At 43.5% G+C, this 20,556-nt stretch overlaps 1 protein-coding gene across 1 annotated transcript in view; it reads left to right on the forward strand.

The window, feature by feature from the left end:
• LOC117410998 (AT-rich interactive domain-containing protein 1B-like) overlaps positions 1-20,556 on the forward strand; it is a 245,014-nt gene that overhangs the window by 38,979 nt on the left and 185,479 nt on the right. The window contains exon 3 of the mRNA XM_034017988.3: positions 13,222-13,335. Within this exon, the coding sequence (XP_033873879.3) occupies positions 13,222-13,335 (114 nt within the window). The remainder of the gene's footprint in view (positions 1-13,221; positions 13,336-20,556) is intronic.

The following is a 20,556-nucleotide window of genomic DNA, read 5'->3' on the forward strand; positions in this document are numbered from 1 at the left end:
TTGGCTGGGTAAATTGACCTGAATCAGTGAAAATAAAGTCTGAACAAAAAAAAACTAAATAAAAACCAGTAGCAGCAAATGTTATGCTAATAGAAGTGCACTGTTATTAAAGCCTTGGTTTTCACGCCTCTGTCTTCAGGAATTACAGCAGCTTTTGACTTGAACCTGAGAAAGCATTGCCCTAGGCAATGGCAACAGAAGACATTGCAAGTCTTTCATGTAAGCTGATTAAGCCAATCAACACAGGCAAATGAAACGTGTTGCTCTAATAAAAGAAGCTCTGCAGAAATCACTTGGTGTTTTTCTTTATGAATGTAAAAATGATAAATAGGGCCACTTAAATTACAAATGACGTCATGTTAGAAAAACATTACCAAGTAATTCTGTTGTGTTGGGCCTCTTCAGCAACTTTCCAAACATACAACTGATTGATTTAATAATTCAGAATGGTATACCTGTAGTATGTTGACTTCAGAACTTGTGATTGAATGTGTTCATTTCAAACCCTCCAGAAAGGTGGAAATGAACAGAAGGAAGCAAGTTCCCTTTTGAAAGTCTTCAATATTCTTATATTGTTACTGGTTTACTTTCACCATCAGGGTAATAATACATAAAGTATTAATGTTTACTTGCTCTGTACAGGACAGACATGGGTTTTCTAGATTTATCCCAGATAGTCAGACACAATATCATACATTCTGAGAATTCTAAGAACATTTCTATAGTTACATTTATGATTGATTTTTAAAACACCAATAAAATCTGCTGCCCACGCACGAGTGGAGGAGCCAGTGCTCAGCTCAGGGTTCGATTTAATATTCTTCATTATCTTGAAGCTGCTGGCCCTGCATGTGTACAGAAAGAACAGTGATTAGAGACGGCTGCTTTGTGGAAGGCGATTTCCAAGCGTAGTAAATTACTAAGCGATTCGCAATGGTAATCTTTGCTGAGCTGCTTTCTGCATTTCTAATTCTCCCTTTGATGAATCCAGCTTCCTGAAATGCAATCAGCAGCTTTCAACTCTAATGGGCTAATATTTAGGGCACTGTCTGTTTACTTGTTGTGTTTACATGACTGCATCTTCTTTTTGGCTTTTAGTTTTGCAGACTTGGGTGTGACCAAGGCACAATGCGATTCAATGATATGTCTATAGACAACTTCAAATCTTCAATTAGGGTCAGAAGTGTCTGTAGAAGTGTGACAGTCTGGCTCGCAGTGGTGATGTGGATGACGTCACGGACCAGGAAGTAACTCAAACCAAACAGTGGATGGGCGGTTGAAGCTGAGTGTTAGTGCACTCAGCGTATTTAATAAACAAAATATTAAACAAATTAACACAACACAAAACAAAAGGGCACAAGGGCCAAACGAATGAACAAACAAACAAGTAAGTGATGTGCTGGGAAATCCAGCACGTCTTAGCAATTGTTTTGTTAATGTTGCTTTTTCTCTCTCCGCTCTCCCGTACTCTCCTCTACACTCTCAAAACCCCGAGTGCAGAGTGCTGCTGGTTTATATACTCTGGCCGAGGGATTTAACTAGTTGGTAATTATCTTATTATCCCCCGGCCAGAGTCTGCACGCGTTTGGTAAGGATGCATGACTGTCAGCTAGTTAAATAATCAGTAGCTGATCAGCCATGCATCCTCACGGGGTTTTTAAATATAATAACAAAAGACGCGGCGCTTTTACCCGCGCCGCAAACAAAAATACAAATAATAATAAATAGGGGCGGGACACTCCGCCACACATGCCCCCCCTTGTGCGCAGCACACATGGCCTTTTCGGCCACCTCCCCCCTTAGTCCCCAAAGTCCCGGTCAGCAGTCCCGGCGCAGGAACAGGGGCAGCAACGGGCCAAAGGTGGCGGCCACGGTGGGATGTCCTCCTCCCACCCAAACAGCCGTAGTGTTCCAATGGCCCGCGCACCGGCCAGCTCCTCTGGCCAAAAAATTTTTGGGGGTGGTCTCCAGACCTGCCCCCCCTTCTTCATGGCCGACAGCTCCCCTCCGTGGGGCTCTGGCCACCCTTTCTCCTGCAGCGAAATTGCTGCGGGGGAAGCTGGTCTCCTGACCTCCCCCCCCTTCTTCATGGCTGACAGCTGCCCTTCACGGGGCTCCAGCCACAGTATTTCCTGCCGCGAAAGTGCGGCTGGGGGAGCTGGTCTCCTGACCTCCCCCCCCTTTTCCATGGCTGGCAGCTCCCCTTCGTGGGGCTCTGACCACATGATCTCCGGCCGCGAAAGTGCGGCTGGGGGAGCTGGTCTCCTGACCTCCCCCCCTTTCTTCATGGCCGGCAGCTCCCCTCCGTGGGGCTCCGACCACAGTGTAGTGACCCCAGGCGAAGCAGGATCCCTGGCGACCCCAGGCAAAGCAGGATCCCTGGCGACCCCAGGCGAAGCAGGATCCCTGGCGACCCCAGGCGAAGCAGGATCCCTGGCGACCCCAGGCGAAGCAGGATCCCTGGCGACCCCAGGCGAAGCAGGATCCCTGGCGACCCCAGGCGATGTGGAACAGGCAGCCCCAGGCGATGCGAGGCAGCCATCCCTGGGTGGTGCGAGGCAGGGCAGGAGCAGTCCTTCCCATGACGGTGGATGTGGAACCAGCAGGTATTCACCCTCTGCTGGTGGAGGTGGGAGGGGAAAGCAGTCCTCCCACAGCGGCTGAGACGGAACCAGCAGGTATTCACCCTCTGCTGGTGGAGCTGGGAGTGGCAAGCAGTCCTCCCACGGCGGCTGAGGCGGAACCAGCAGGTATTCATCCTCTGCTGGTGGAGGTGGGAGGGGCAAGCAGTCCTCCCACGACGGTTGAGGCAGAACCAGCAGGCATTCATCCTCTGCTGGTGGAGGTGGGAGGGGCAAGCAGTCCTCCCACGACGGTGGAGGCGGAACCAGCAGGCATTCACCCTCTGCTGGTGGAGGTGGGAGGGGCAAGCAGTCCTCCCACGACGGTGGATGTAGAACCAGCAGGCATTCATCCTCTGCTGGTGGAGGTGGGAGGGGCAAGCAGTCCTCCCACGACGGTGGAGGCGGAACCAGCAGGCATTCACCCTCTGCTGGTGGAGGTGGGAGGGGCAAGCAGTCCTCCCACGACGGTGGATGTGGAACCAGCAGGCATTCACCCTCTGCTGGTGGAGGTGGCGGAGGCAGAGGCAGCTCTTGCTGCTCTGCTCCTGGTGATGGTGGAGACAGAAGCAGCTCCTGCTGCCCTGCTCCTGGTGGTGGTGGAGACAGAGGCAGCTCCTGCTGCTCTGCTCCTGGTGGTGGTGGAGGCAGAGGCGATGGGGCGGATGCTGGCCACTCAGAGGGAGGCTGTGGCGGTGCTGGCTCCCTCTGCTGTGGCGGCTGGGCTGGTGTGTGCCGTGCTCCCTTCAGCAGCATAAATAGAGGCTGCTGGGGAACACCAGCATCCTGCCCTTCTCCCCCCCAGAAAAATTCAGGGGGTTGAGCCTGTAACTCCTCCCCTTCTGGCTCTTGGGACTGCAGCTTGGGTCCTAAGGCTGTGGAAGCGCAGACTTCCACCTCTTGGGCTATGGACGCACCGACTCCCCCCTCTTTGGGCTGTGGACGCACCGACTCCTCCCTCTTGGGCTGTGGACGCACCGACTCCTCCCTCTTGGGCTGTGGACGCACCGACTCCCCCCTCTTGGGCGTAGGACGTTCGGGCTCCTCCCACTCGGGCGTAGGACGTTCGGGCTCCTCCCACTCGGGCGTAGGACGTTCGGGCTCCTCCCACTCGGGCGTAGGACGTTCGGGCTCCTCCCACTCGGGCGTAGGACGTTCGGGCTCCTCCCACTCGGGCGTAGGACGTTCGGGCTCCTCCCCAGGCTGTGGAGGCGAAACCAGCAGGCATTCTCCCTCTGCTGGTGGAGACGGTAGCGATGGCTCCTCTCCCTCTGATGCTGGAGATGGCAGCGATGGCTCCTCTCCCTCTGATGCTGGAGACGGTAGCGATGGCTCCTCTCCCTCTGATGCTGGAGACGGCAGCGATGGCTCCTCTCCCTCTGGCGCTGGAGACGGCAGCGATGGCTCCTCTCCCTCTGGCGCTGGAGACGGCAGCGATGGCTCCTCTCCCTCTGGCGCTGGAGACGGCAGCGATGGCTCCTCTCCCTCTGGCGCTGGAGACGGCAGCGATGGCTCCTCTCCCTCTGGCGCTGGAGACGGCAGCGATGGCTCCTCTCCCTCTGGCGCTGGAGACGGCAGCGATGGCTCCTCTCCCTCTGGCGCTGGAGACGGCAGCGATGGCTCCTCTCCCTCTGGCGCTGGAGACGGCAGCGATGGCTCCTCTCCCTCTGGCGCTGGAGACGGCAGCGATGGCTCCTCTCCCTCTGATGCTGGAGATGGCAGCAGCAGGGTCTCTCCCATATCCGCAGCCAGGTAGTTGAACACCATGGCTGCGATGTCTGGGAGGGAAGCTGGGTGGTGTTGCTGTTCCCAGGCCTCCCAGCGCTCCCCATCTCTTGCCCACAGGAGGTTGATCACTGCAGGGAGGGCTTCCTCATAATCCCTCCCCGGCTCCACCAGCCAGTCCCAGACTCCCTCAGAGGAGAGTGCATTCGTCCTCTTTGGAGGATGCAGGTCCTCCCTCACTGGACGCTCTGGCTCCTCTTTCTCCTGCCATGGAGGGGGTTGGTCTGGTGCCACGTGCCCAACCTCACCAACCGCGAAGCACCACTCCTCACCCTTCAGGCAGGTGAGGCAGATATCCAGTGTGGCAAGGTAAGGCTGATGTTGCTGCGCCTCCTGCTGCTGTTGTTGCTGCTGCTGCTGCTTTCTCCTCCGGCTACTTTTCCCCATTTTTAATTTGAAAAAAAAAACGAACAAACAAAAAAAAACGCACTTTTCAATCCTGGTCCGGCTGTTGGAGGCGTTGTTTGTCCCACGCAGGACACCATATGTGACAGTCTGGCTCGCAGTGGTGATGTGGATGACGTCACGGACCAGGAAGTAACTCAAACCAAACAGTGGATGGGCGGTTGAAGCTGAGTGTTAGTGCACTCAGCGTATTTAATAAACAAAATATTAAACAAATTAACACAACACAAAACAAAAGGGCACAAGGGCCAAACGAATGAACAAACAAACAAGTAAGTGATGTGCTGGGAAATCCAGCACGTCTTAGCAATTGTTTTGTTAATGTTGCTTTTTCTCTCTCCGCTCTCCCGTACTCTCCTCTACACTCTCAAAACCCCGAGTGCAGAGTGCTGCTGGTTTATATACTCTGGCCGAGGGATTTAACTAGTTGGTAATTATCTTATTATCCCCCGGCCAGAGTCTGCACGCGTTTGGTAAGGATGCATGACTGTCAGCTAGTTAAATAATCAGTAGCTGATCAGCCATGCATCCTCACGGGGTTTTTAAATATAATAACAAAAGACGCGGCGCTTTTACCCGCGCCGCAAACAAAAATACAAATAATAATAAATAGGGGCGGGACACTCCGCCACAAGAAGGTTTCAATTTGTGGTGCTACAGGAACTTGTGCCTGACCACATACAGCTCACCAACATTACAATTTTGATGCTAAGATTTCAGAACCTGTTCAGCTGCATTATCACACTTACAACAGTAATCCTCTATGTTCATTGATTAAAAGGCATGATACAGTAAACCAAGTCTAAGTAGATCCTGAATATTTAATGAGAGAAATCCCACATCTTTCACCGTCTCTTTGTTTTTAAATAAGTCTGACCCCCTTGGAGACAGAAGTACTTGTAACTTTAGTGTTTAACCTGTCTCCAAGGACACTTCATTCATTCCTTTATTCGTTCATTGTCAGCATTATATTTAAATGTTGCTGAACTGTTTGTTTGTGAGTGTTAATGTGTTTCTAGGCGTTCAACGCTGCTGCAGCATTTCTTCTGTTCTGGTAGAAGTCTTCCACTAGGGCAACATGTTGTTCGTGGCTCAGTGTGTAGACTGCCACTGCATGGATTATTCTGGCAGACAAACGGGAAATAGTTGTTCGTTGCACAAGCAGTACAGCAATGCCGTGGAACAGTGCATTTTACCTGCTGCTTCAAGCCACTTGTGTAAAGGAAAGTCTTGATCAGACTAAGTAAGTGTTCTGTGTATTTGAATTTCTCACAGTTTCTAGATGACTTGCCAGAGCATGTACATGTTTTTTGCACAAGGGGATATCTTCTGCAGTTCTCTCAATTCTCTGAAAGGATCGGCAGTGTTTCTCTTGTGCATGAAATTCAGTGCATCGCATTACCACGTTAAACCACTAGTGTCATATACAGTGTATACTCCTTCTGTACCGTACTCAACATGGATTCCAGTGTCGTATCCATGGAGTGACAGTGCAGAGGTGCTGATGTGATTAGCAGATGACCTTTTCTGCAGTCAAAACTACTGTGGGTCACAGGACTGTCTTTGGAGAAATAAACTCCCAATGCACTAAATCCGCTGATGTCACAACACTGTGCAGCTCTGGCCAAAATCACCTAGAATTGTAGGATTGAGACATCATTTAAAACAAAACAAAACAAAAAACGATATGAACATAATATAGATGTTTGATTTAACACTATGTAAGTTTACAAGTCTTGAAGTGTATGGCAAGCCAAATGATCATTTTGAGATATCTCAAATTCATTTATAGAGATCTCTAAATATTTGAAGAGATCTCTAAATATTTGAAGATATCTCTAAATATTTGAAGATATCTCTAAATCATTTTAAGATATCTAAAATACATTTAGAGATAGCTCAAAATGATTTACAGATATCTTTAAATTGAGCTTTAAATGAGATATCTAAAATGCATTTTTAGATATCTTGAAATACTTTTCAGATATCTCTAAATCATTTAAAGATATCTTCAAATAACTTCTTGTTCATTTAGAGATATCTCTAAATCATTTAGAGATATCTCGAAATAACTTCCTGTTCATTTGAAGATATCTCTAAATCATTTGAAGATATCTTCAAATGAACAGGAAGCTATTTCGAGATATCTGGAAATGACTTCCTGTGAAAATGCTCTATGTTTTCAATGGACTTCCTGTCTAGTTAAAGATATCTTCAAATGAACAGGAAGTTATTTAGAGATATCTCTGAATGATTTGCAGATATCTCTAAATGAACGGGAAGTTATTTAAAGATATCTTCAAATGATTTGCAGATATCTTTAAATAATATGTGGATTTGGCTAGCATGGTGCACCAAACTGTCATTTAGAGATATCTTAAAATGAGGGTTTTAAAGATATCTGTAAATCATTTGAAGATATCTTAAAATAACTTCCTGTTCATTTAAAGATATCTGTAAATCATTTTAAGATATCTTCAAATAACTTCCTGTTTATTTAGATATCTCTAAAACATGTTAAGATATATTCAGATAATTTCCTGTTCATTTAGAGATATATCTAAAACATTTTAAGATATCTTCAAATAACTTCCTGTTCATTTAGAGATATCTCTAAATCATTTGAAGATATCTTCAAATGAACAGGAAGCTATTTCGAGATATCTGGAAATGACTTCCTGTGAAAATGCTTTTCAATGGACTTCCTGTTTATTTAAAGATATCTTCAAATGAACAGGAAGTTAATTAGAGATATCTCTAAATGAACAGGAAGTTATTTGAAGATAGTTTCAAATGATTTACAGATATCTTTAAATGAACAGGACGTTATTTAGAGATATCTATAAATGATTTAAAGATATCTTTAAAACCCTCATTTTAAGATATCTCTAAATGACAGTTTGGCGTGCCATGCTAGCACAATCCATATGGTTTCCATAGTATTTAAAGATATCTGTAAATCAATCTGAGATATCTTTATTTCATTTTTAGATATCTCAAATTGATTTACAGATATCTTTAAATTAATTTTAGATATCTTAAAAACTGCACAATTAAAGATATCTGGAATTCAATTTGAGATATCTGGAAATGTTTTACAGATATCTCTAAATATTTCAAGATATCTTAAAACGCAATTTGAGATATCTCTAAGTGATAGTTTGGCTTGCCATATGAAGTGTCCCTCTGAAAGCACCCCTGTGTATTTGAATGCGAAGCGGCTGACATGTACTGCAGGTGTATTATGAAACACATCATCATCCTCATTGAAATACATTGGATTTGCTGAATAGGGAGCCAGTATTGTAGTAGTAGAGTTTCTTTTTTTCTAAATGAACCTTCCTGAATGAGTTTGAGTTCAGTGAATGCAAAAGCTGCTGCTCATTAGAATGTGTTGTGTAAGCCAGTTACAGCAACGCACACACACGCACACACACACACGCACACACACACACACACACACACACACACACACAGCGGGGGCAATTCATTGTTTATGAATTCTGTGCTCCCATCTACGGCAGAAGAAAGCGCTCTGTATTTGGATGCTAGCGGAAGTATTTTTGGCAGAGAATACGAGAATTTGGGGTATAGTATATTTGAATCGAATACTTAAGGGCCACGTAATAGTAAGCAAACATGACTGCCAGAAACACATTTATTTATTATTTATTGCATTTATGTAGCGCTTTTTATACAAAGTGTATAGCATGTCACACATACGACTGCCACAATCAGACCATTTAAATAACATTTAAATAACTGTATACACATAATACAAAAGCAGCAATTTTAAAGTTACATTAAAACAACTAAGATAAGAAAGCCATTTTATAAAAGTGCGTTTTTAGTCTTGACTTGAAAACTGTAATGGTCCCAGCTTCCCTGACAAACGAAGGCAGAGCATTCCATGTTTTAGGAGCTCTACAAGAAAAGTCCTTCCTCCCGTGTTGCTTTTGTTGACCCTAGGAATAACCAGCAGCCCCGCATCCTGTGATCTAAGAGTGCGGTTTGGAAGATACAGGGTCAGTAACTCCTGCAAATAACGAGGTGCTAATCCATTCAGGGCCTTGTAAGTTAACAGCAAAAACTTAAAATCAATTCTATACTGCACAGGGAGCCAGCGTAAAGATGCCAAAACAGGGGAAATATGTTCACATTTTCTGGTTTTAGTCAGAATTCTAGCAGCGGTATTCTGAACAAGCTGCAAGCGGGATACCACACGTTTTGGGGCACCAGAAAAGGTGCATTACAATAATCAATTCTAGATGAAACAAAGGCATGCATTAGTCTCTCGGCAACCGATATGGAAATAATTGTTCGAAGTTTCGTTATATTTCTCAAATGGTAAAAAGATACTTTAGTAACTTCATTAATGATAGATTAGGGTCAAAGATGACCCCCAAACTCTTAATTTCTAGTTTGTTTTGATGAGAAACTGCAAGGGTCGAGCTCATGTAATCCCATATTTTCTTTTAGTTGGTTCTGTGATCTCACTAGCATAACCTCTGTTTTATCTGAATTCAACATTAGAAAATTCTGTGACATCCAATGCTTGATGTCTGTAAGGCAAGTAGCTAATAACACTGGGTGTAGCTGGGTATCATAAGCATAGCAGTGAAAGTGTAACAGTGTAATGTTTGGTATTAATACACTGGATGTCTGTGAAATTGTATAGAAGCATGAGTCATGTTGTTTTTCAATATTTATTCAGGTGTTCACTCTCTTATTGTCGAAGCACATTTTAAACACTTTCAAATTCAAAATCTTTCAAATTCCTATGGGAATGCCAAACCTGATGTGCTAAGTAATTAAGGATTTATGCTGAATTTCCTTTTTGTACTTTGAGTAGAAATTCTTATTAAAGCCATTCATTCACAGAGCAGGTAGGATCAGTAAATAGCTGGCAGATTGAACTGCTGCTCATTCACAGAGCAGGTAGGGTCAGTAAATAGCTGAGAGATTGAACTGCTGCTCATTCACAGAGCAGGTAGGGTCAGTAAATAGCTGGCAGATTGAACTGCTGCTCATCCACAGAGCAGGTAGGGTCAGTAAATAGCTGGCAGATTGAACTGCTGCTCATTCACAGAGCAGGTAGGGTCAGTAAATAGCTGAGAGATTGAACTGCTGCTCATTCACAGAGCAGGTAGGATCAGTAAGTAGTTAGCAGATTGAACTGCTGCTCATCCACAGAGCAGGTAGGATCAGTAAGTAGTTAGCAGATTGAACTGCTGCTCATCCACAGAGCAGGTAGGATCAGTAAGTAGTTAGCAGATTGAACTGCTGCTCATCCACAGAGCAGGTAGGATCAGTAAGTAGTTAGCAGATTGAACTGCTGCTCATCCACAGAGCAGGTAGGATCAGTAAGTAGTTAGCAGATTGAACTGCTGCTCATCCACAGAGCAGACAGGATCAGTAAGTAGTTAGCAGATTGAACTGCTGCTCATCCACAGAGCAGACAGGATCAGTAAGTAGTTAGCAGATTGAACTGCTGCTCATCCACAGAGCAGGTAGGATCAGTAAGTAGTTAGCAGATTGAACTGCTGCTCATCCACAGAGCAGACAGGATCAGTAAGTAGTTAGCAGATTGAACTGCTGCTCATCCACAGAGCAGGTAGGATCAGTAAGTAGTTAGCAGATTGAACTGCTGCTCATCCACAGAGCAGACAGGATCAGTAAATAGCTGGCAGATTGTTGAAATGCTGCCCAAGCCCAGGTCCTGCCTTTGAAGAACACAGTTTGCGTCTCTAGGCTGAGTGTACCAGTTCAGAAGCAGGGCTCAGGACTTTACATTGCTTCAGATCAAAATAAGTTTGGACCACAGTAAACTAAGCTTGAATTGGAGACCCAGAAATTGAGAGGGTAGGCTTTATATGTTATTACTAGTGAAACAAAGTACTTTTCAGTTATATTAAAATACGTATCTGCTTAGTTTGCATACGAAAAATTAGTCTTAAGGCCTTCACACACTAGACGCGATGCGATTTTTACTGGGGCGACACGACAAATTCGCTGTGAAAACAATGTGCACGCCAGAAGCGATCACAGACACGACGCGACAGCTGGAGATTTGCCAAATCTTTCAGAAAGTATGATTACTAACAAACAAACGCAATACAAAATGGCTTATCATTATTATTATCATTATAGGCCTGATGATAATGGCAATGTATTAGGCGATATGCATTTAATCATGTATGAAATTATACAAACCAGGCATGCCCAGATCATAATGAACTGACTCCCATATTACGTTTTTGGCTTTGTGTTTTTATAATGGCTTTGACTCTTGTCAAAAAGGTCAGGGAAATTAGATACTGCAAGTATGATCTTCACCTCCATTTTGAGTGAAAGTGATACAGGGCTTGATTTCAAACCACATGACATGAAGCTGTTCTCTGATTGCTCAGTTGTGTAGTTGTCGCGTGACGAATTGGCAAAAATAGGATCAGGTTCTATTTTTTTTTTTTCATCGCTCGCGTTGGAATTTGTTAAGTGGCGACGTCGCTTGTCGTGTCGCTCTTTGGTGTGAAGGGCGCTATTGAAAAGCATAGGTTTTGTTGATTTTCTCGCGTCGCTCTTTGGTGTGAAGGGCGCTATTGAAAAGCATAGGTTTTGTTGATTTTCTCGCGTCGCTCTTTGGTGTGAAGGGCGCTATTGAAAAGCATAGGTTTTGTTGATTTTCTCGCGTCGCTCTTTGGTGTGAAGGGCGCTATTGAAAAGCATAGGTTTTGTTGATTTTCTCGCGTCGCTCTTTGGTGTGAAGGGCGCTATTGAAAAGCATAGGTTTTGTTGATTTTCTCGCGTCACTCTTTGGTGTGAAGGGCGCTATTGAAAAGCATAGGTTTTGTTGATTTTCTCGCGTCGCTCTTTGGTGTGAAGGGCGCTATTGAAAAGCATAGGTTTTGTTGATTTTCTCGCGTCACTCTTTGGTGTGAAGGGCGCTATTGAAAAGCATAGGTTTTGTTGATTTTCTCGCGTCACTCTTTGGTGTGAAGGGCGCTATTGAAAAGCATAGGTTTTGTTGATTTTCTCGCGTCACTCTTTGGTGTGAAGGGCGCTATTGAAAAGCATAGGTTTTGTTGATTTTCTCGCGTCACTCTTTGGTGTGAAGGGCGCTATTGAAAAGCATAGGTTTTGTTGATTTTCTCGTGTCGCTCTTTGGTGTGAAGGGCGCTATTGAAAAGCATAGGTTTTGTTGATTTTCTCGCGTCGCTCTTTGGTGTGAAGGGCGCTATTGAAAAGCATAGGTTTTGTTGATTTTCTCGCGTCGCTCTTTGGTGTGAAGGGCGCTATTGAAAAGCATAGGTTTTGTTGATTTTCTCGCGTCACTCTTTGGTGTGAAGGGCGCTATTGAAAAGCATAGGTTTTGTTGATTTTCTCGCGTCACTCTTTGGTGTGAAGGGCGCTATTGAAAAGCATAGGTTTTGTTGATTTTCTCGCGTCGCTCTTTGGTGTGAAGGGCGCTATTGAAAAGCATAGGTTTTGTTGATTTTCTCGCGTCACTCTTTGGTGTGAAGGGCGCTATTGAAAAGCATAGGTTTTGTTGATTTTCTCGCGTCGCTCTTTGGTGTGAAGGGCGCTATTGAAAAGCATAGGTTTTGTTGATTTTCTCGCGTCGCTCTTTGGTGTGAAGGGCGCTATTGAAAAGCATAGGTTTTGTTGATTTTCTCGCGTCGCTCTTTGGTGTGAAGGGCGCTATTGAAAAGCATAGGTTTTGTTGATTTTCTCGCGTCGCTCTTTGGTGTGAAGGGCGCTATTGAAAAGCATAGGTTTTGTTGATTTTCTCGCGTCGCTCTTTGGTGTGAAGGGCGCTATTGAAAAGCACAGGTTTTGTTGATTTTCTCGCGTTGCTTTGTCGTGTCGCTCTTCGCGTCGCATCTGGTGTGTAAGGGCCTTCATACAGCACAGCATTTGCAATGGTACAATAGAATGTTTAGAGGGGAAAACTGAATTGAATTGGCCTTGAGACTGGAGAAAGCATGCAATTGATAATAATGGATTGAGTTCTAAAAAGAGAACTCCTGACTATCAAAACTAGCTCTCAGAAATGCACCTTAACGGAGTTTTTCACCACAGGGCTTTTAAAATGTTGTTTTTATTTATTTATTTATTTATTTATTTATTTATTTATTTTTAAGTGAATTACTTGTGTGTGTGCGAGAGAGCGCCTTGCCTGCTCTCTTTCATTCAGATTCCTGACTGATGTGTGTGTTGGTGTGTGTGTCTAGATGTGTGTATAGATGTTGGCGAATGTATGTTTAGAGATTGGTGTGTGTGTGTGTTTGGAGTGGTGTGTGGTTTTGTCCACTTTTGTGTGTGTGTGTGTGTTAGTAGAGTGAGAGAGAGAGAGCCTTGCCCTGCACTCTTTCATTCAGACCCCTGACTGATGTCTGGTTGGCTCTTTCAGCAGATGCCTCCTCAGTATAGTCAGCAAGGCCTGCAGTCGTACTACAGCCCCCCACAGCAGCCAGCGTTACCGGCACAGCCTGCACACATGCAGCAGAAGCTCCCGCCCCAGCAGGTAAGCACCACAGAAGCTGCCACCCACTGGGTGATCTAACTGGGTTGAGCTGGCCCTTCAGCTTGTAACTTGTGAGTGGAATGCTCTCAACACTCCAAGTTCCAATATATATCGAATGTAAATCTCTTTTTCACCTGCTTTTGTAGCCGGTGTCCTTCGTCCTTTGTCTAAATTCACAAATTATAAAACTAAGCCTAAATAAATACAACATAATATATAGAAAAAGAACACACACCATTTTAACTATCTCAGTGAATGTTCTGAAATCCCATTTCATCTTTGTCTTGTAGTATTTAAATTACACAAGGTTAATTAAAACCTCGGCACATTCTGCAGCTGTTGGAGGTGTAACCCCACAAGCCTGCATTAAATCACTGAGCCCGTAGCTCTGCGTTTACTGGAAGAGGTTGTTGCTGGAGCTCAGGCAGGGGCCATTTCAAGTTCAATGTCATTAATTGCTCAGCATTTGAATATTAGCTAAGAACTCCATTAATTACATGGATAATAAAAGTATGGAGATGGGAGAGAGGCAGATATGAATAGGGGCATGTTCAGGAAGAGTGAGGCATTGCGTGACGAGAGAGAGCGTTTCCTGTGAAAGGGTTCAGCTTGATCATTTTTGGAGCTGGTTTTAATTGTCATAACCTTTTTTTAATAGCAGAGTTTATCCTAATCCTAGAAATGTCTCTCTCCATCTCACTAGCCTGCAGATTACATACGTGCCTAAAATAAGTACCAGTACTGAGCTCTGCTTTAGTGGATTAAGGACAGGAAGCATTCTGGCTCCTCAAAACTTTCACTTGACAAAACACTGGATTTTGTTGATTTGATTCCTCAGCAGTATTTTATTTTTATAATGTGTGGAATTTCAACAATATATAGCAAGCTTGACTCATAACAGCAACTCCTTACCTACTGAGGTCACTCCAGATGGTCGTTCCAGTCTTTACATACAGAGGAGTTAACATGGGGGAATATTCAATGGGGGTTCAGCAGAGTGATCAACACAGGGGGCCTTTAAAACAGGTTTCAGTGTAATTCTGCTAAGAAATAAATAATAATAATAATAATAATAATTCAGTGCGGAACAGAACAGGTGTGTTCAAGTCCATTGCAAACCATTTCCCAACATGTACATTCGGATATACCCTCTTCGTTAAGAGGAAGTTTGCCCTGCTGTGATTACGGTACGCTCTTCTGAGTATTGTAACGCTTTTCATTCATTGTCAGCGTACTCATGCTGTAGGGAGCTGATGTCACTGTATTAGATCAATGTCGTACGTAATGGACGTCACTTACTGTATTAGATCAGTGGCTGTCCAGCATGTATCTGAAGCTATGAGAGAAGGCTCCAGGCTCAAGTTAAATTGTTGATCAGTATTAATGGAATGGTTCTTCTCTCTGCACCTAGAACAGGGACATGCAACCCTCGGCCCGTTTATCATCTGACTGCGGCCCGACACTGTTTAATTCCATTTCACTTATCAATAATCAGAAATATTTTTTAAAACCTTGCTGTCTTGTTTGTTAGAATTTTTCGCATAAAAAGCAGCACACCATCAGTGTTTGCTCCAGGACTTACAGACTGAGGGTCAGTGTGGTCCCCTCTCAACATTTTAGGGGGACATTTTCTTCAGTGAGGGGGTCAATATGTTTGATTCAGGACCAACCACCATTTCTTATTTTTGTTTGTTTCTGAATAAAAAATAAAACTGTAAAGCTGTACATACAACCAATGTGTCTCTACAATACTCACTGTCACTTTTGGGGAGAATATTGGGAAATGTGTCACTGATGCTGGCGTATCACTGAGTAGAGGATATTAATTGTATCACATTAGAACAGGTGTTTTCAATCTTTTTAAGCTGCGTACCCCTTTCCAAAAAATGTAGTCCACTGAGATAATCATAAAATGAAAATAGAAAAAAGGTCTGTACAATAAGATGATACAACAAAACGCACAAGCCTTGGAGTGTGTGATGGATACAATTATAAAAGCTACAGTATTATAAAAGAAAAAAATATATATTATATTTACTTTTTGCTAAAAATAGTCCCCAAGACAGGTTTCTAGTTGTTCGAAACATCATCATTTTATTGTAAATATTAATTAATTAAAATCAACGAAGCCTCCGTGCTAGCCTCAAATCACTCAGAAATGACATAGGACTATTCCACGATAGCAAATGGCAATCATGTATTTTTATTGATAATAAAATTACAGAAAAGAAGGCAAAGAAAAGTTCACTGTCCACGCATCTCTACAGCTGACCTCTTTACGAAAATATATTATTGGCATTTTTAAATTCTTTGTGATTAAAATGTACAGTACTGATGCTAATTAAAAAACAATAATAAAACGCTTACCTAGTATGTGATGGATGTCCCTGCTTGTTACCACACAAATCACTGATGAGGGCAGGGAAATTGGAGAGAGCTTCAGTCGCAAGACATTTTTGGCGTTTTTAATCTCTAACAGTATTTCGACTTGATCGCCCTTTGCTAGTAATGTTGTAGTATTGATCATCGGGTCATTTAAAAAAAAATATATCGATTTGCAGGCACGAACGCACACAGGAAATAAAATGAGTTAAAGACTAGGCTTTTAGTTTTTTTAAAATATGTATTTTTTTTTTTATCTCAAACTATGACATTTAAACAACAGGGCTTATTTAAAACGTACATATTTAATAGGTAAATTAGTCGTGTGTGCAGGCCCGTATTAAGGTATTTGGAGGCCCAGGGCTACTGACATTTCAGGGCCACATTTGGAAATACAAATTGCAGCTGTTTCTTCCGCAGTATTTGGAGCAAGTTCCTTGGAGATGTGTCACTTGTGTCCTTTGAGAAATGAATGAACTGTATCAATTCATCAACAAAGTCCTCCTGTAGATCATTGTGATGCCTCACTTGTAATTTGCGGGCAGCCGTGCCTAGTTCATCGTTAGACAGAGACATTAGATTTGTCAAAAAACTGAAGTGGGCGCATGTTTCTTTGTAAGCGTCGTGCCTGTGTTTTAACTCGGTGTTCAATTTGTTAATCATTGCAAAAAACACCTCAACACGAAATTTGTCTCTTCCTGACAAAATGTGGTCCGGCTCCACTGACTCATTTGATTGACGTTTTCTCTTTATATGTCGACTCTTCTCGCCCTTGAACTCTTGTGACAATGTGTCAAACTGCATACGCAGGTCCTCAACAAAATCAATGAGGGAGCTTACTAAGTTCACTGCTGTTACCAGGTCTAGATCTACAGCTTGGAGGGCAACTCTAGTGGACTGAAAGTGCTGAAGTACTGTATTCCAAAATATGCATAGAAAGGCAGAAGTTGAAGAGTGACTGAATAACGCGGAAAAAATTGTTTGCCTCCGTGCAACAATCCACGCTGCTCATTCCCACTAAATTAAGAGAGTGAGCTGCACAGGGAACCCAGACTGCTAGAGGATTCACCTCTTGTATGCACGATCTCAATCCCTTATATGTTCCGGACTTGTTATTGGCATTGTCAAAACACTGTCCTCTACAGTTCTGAAGATCTATGTTCATGCTCTCTAAAACGTTTGTGACTGACTGAAAAAGTGATTCACCCGTGTGGCTAAGGATTGGTAGAAATTTCAGGAAACATTCGTAAATCTGGCCCTCCTGTGACACGTAGCAAATAACAAACGTCAACTGGTCAATGTGTGAAACGTCGGGAGTAGAATCAACTACGATGGAAAAATACTTTGCCTTTTGCACCTTTAGTATTATTTCAGCTAGTACCCTCTGTCCCATTAAAGCAACAAATTCCTCGCAGATAGTGGATGATAAATATGAGGGAGTCCCCCTTCCCTTATTCCCATACTTCCTTGTGTGTTCAGCGAGAAAAGGATCAAACTGACTAAGTAATTCCAAAATTCCAAGATAATTACCATTATTGGGGTAACCGAAGAGTTCATTGTCTCCTCTAAAGGCAAGGCCGCGCTCTGCCAGAAACTTGATCACAGAAACAATCCGCCTGAGTAACTCACTCCAGTATGCCTGTTCCTCTTGACACTGTGTTTTAAGCACAGCATCTATACCATTGATCTGACTCAGATTCTGAGTTTGTGCACTCCATGTTAGCATTGCATTTCGGTGGGAGCTACTAGCCTCATGCTCCTCTACACGAGCGTTTACATGTTTCCAGTCACTGAACCCCGAATCGATAAATGCTGATGAACGTGTCCCCTCTTGAAATAGACGACAAACGAAACAATACACATTGCTGGTGGAGGGTGAGTAAAGGAGCCACTCTCGTGGCACTCACTCCCAGTTTTTGAGGGTTCGTGTGAATAAAGTTTTTGAGAGGCATCTGCGTTGAGTTTTGTAAATTCTCTCTGGCAAATAAGGGGGCCTTGCTCACCCAGTGTGATCTCTCCTCGGTTATCGGACCCCAACATGCCGTATCGGAGCTAGCAACAGTATCATCAGTTTCGTAAGTTTCTCCTGCCTTAAGTTCGCAGTTCAATGGCTCGCTCTCATTTTTCTCATCTGCTGTAGTGGCTGTGCACTCAGCGCTAACCGACTCGCCGCTCTCTGCTTGCTCCTCTGGCTCGTGGCTCTTCCTCACTTTCATTCTTCTGGCACTGACTTTTAAAGAATGTAGTTAGTTTTGGGGTACTATTTATAACCTCCTTGGCTTTAGCTAGTTTGAGTTTTAATGATTTTTCTTTGTTTCGCACCGCTCTTTTATTTCCGTGACCTGTTTGCCGCTAGCCACTCAGCTTAGCTTATTTTAGTTGAACGCCAGTGGGTATAGCTAGCATAAGATGTTTTTCATTGCGCCAAATAACTACGGCATGCCAAAAGGTCACAAAATGTTTTTAAAAAAGGGCAAATTGTTTAGTTTAGTCCATGCTTTTTTATTAGCCAACCGTTATCAGTTTGACTTTACAGGGACTGCGGGGCCCCCTAGGAGGCGGGGCCCTGGGCTTCAGCCCATGTAGCCCATTGGCTTAACACGGCCCTGAGTGTGTGCACTGAACGCTCTGTCACAGCTCGTCAGTCTGGTGTTAGTGATTAAACGTTGATTACATGATAAAAGTTTGCAATAGATTGGCAAGTGGTACTAAATAAAATCGGGATCGGCGCTATGCTTCAGTGCGAGAGGACCCGGGTCTGCGCCTGCCCTCTGCCTGTGTGTGGATTTCCTCGCCCTGTGTGATGCGCCTGCCTGCGGGAACCGAGATCGCTACAATATATATATATATATATATATATATTACAAATTACACATATTTTATAACGTTACCGTAGGCTACTTTTTCTTTTTTTTTTTTTTTTTTTAGACAATGATGCAGTTTTCGTTTCGCAAATCTACTGCACACAGTATTTTGAAGCACAAATATAATAGCCTGCATTTCAAAAGTCACTGCCAAAGCTGATTACTTATTTTTCTAGAAGTAACGGTTGGGTTTAACATGGATACTATTTGCGCCGGGCCACATTGTTAACAAGCCTGATGTTGTCGTCCAGGCTTTACTGTGAAACTGACTGTAACCAGGGAGGGTGTGCGAGCGCATTCTACTGGACTGGAGAATAAAAAATGGGAGTTTAATTATGAAAACGCAAGTGTAAACAAACAAGGAAAAAAGATTAGCCTGTCGTCACACATGTCATGGTAATACAAAATGCATTCATTTACTGCGTATTGGTATTGCGTCTGGTCTGGGAAGGGGGACAAACGGGCGCGTTAAGCGAATTTCAGCGGGACATTTTTTATTTCAGGGGGGCATTGGCGCAATGGCGCGGCCTAGCGCGAACACCGACACCATTTTAATTTGAATTGCTTCTCATCAGCTTGTCATCATCTTAATTTTACAAGTCTTCCTCTCCTTTCTCAAATGCACAAACCCGCTGCATTGAAAGAACCCATTCCCAACATAGTGGGCTTGTTGCTAGGGAAGTGACATCACTGCCCTGGGACTTTTACTACATTGCTGCCTGCTACAACTGAACAACTCGTCGGCTAAAATACAAACCGCTTCAGCAAGCAGATATTTCATTGGCTTTGTGTTATTGTGCAATGCGTGTGTATATGGTAACAGTACGATTTTAATGCTTTGTTTTTAATTGTTTTGTATATTTTGTTTGTGATGTGTATTGTACAGTACGAAATAAAATTAACACAAATCCTAAGGGAAATTGCCAATATATATGCCTGATAATAGTTTGGTTGCGCACCTTTGACCTAGGAGTGTTGAGGTGACTTGTTTGGTTTTCACCTAAAGTTTTTAATACTCCTACTCTGTGCCATGAATCCAGACCGCTTCAACAGCTGCTACGGCATGTGCTTATGAGGAATGATCTGCAGGGCATGTTCACCTGAGCAGTATATGTATCTGTGTAAACGGGCACTGGGAATGCAGTGTTAATAATACATTGTTTGTATGTTTGTGTAAGTTGTCTTCATTTACCAGCCCGCACACACACAATGGAGTGATACAGTATACTGTACATTTATCATGGAATATAACAGTAGTTCTTTCTATTCCAGTGGGATATAGAGGGAAGTTCAGCTTTCACTCTCATATTGAAAAGAAAACTGATGTGACGTCAGAAGATTGCTGTCAACACTGACCTTGATATGACCCATTTACACGGCATTCCTTTTGAGTAAATATATTTGCTTAAGTAAATATTTAGAATTAATATTAGACTGTGATATTCTCATTACCTTTTGGCTCATTGTCAGGCACAGAAAATATGACCTTTCCTGAACATGGCAAAAAAAATAAAATAAAGAATGGCATGTATAGTTATTAAAAATGTTTAACGGGGTTAATTGCTTATCAAGACCTCATTTCTAGTGAGATTCTGGGCCAGGAGCCAGTCCGTTTAGTTACACTGATACACACACACACACACACACACACACACACACACACACACACACAGGCACCAGTCTCATTTAAATGGAGCGTGTTTGTCATGCTCTTGGTGGTACCTGCATTTGATTAAATCAGTTTGTATTCAGTTCTGTAAATCAGGGTAAACCCTGATGGCAGTGTGGCGTATACAGCAAGCATTTTTACTAATTTCATTGTTTTTGAAAATATAGAACAAGGTGTGTTTGAGGCTTTCAGTCCAGACAATACAAAATGAACCAGAAACACATGTAGCAAAGCTGCACCATCCCGCAGTCTAGAGCCTTTGAGTTAAGGATATGCCTTTGTCACCCTGCAGCTGCATGGCTTCCC

This window comes from Acipenser ruthenus, chromosome 6, assembly GCF_902713425.1.
Source record: "Acipenser ruthenus chromosome 6, fAciRut3.2 maternal haplotype, whole genome shotgun sequence".
Taxonomy (NCBI): Eukaryota; Metazoa; Chordata; class Actinopteri; order Acipenseriformes; family Acipenseridae; genus Acipenser; species Acipenser ruthenus.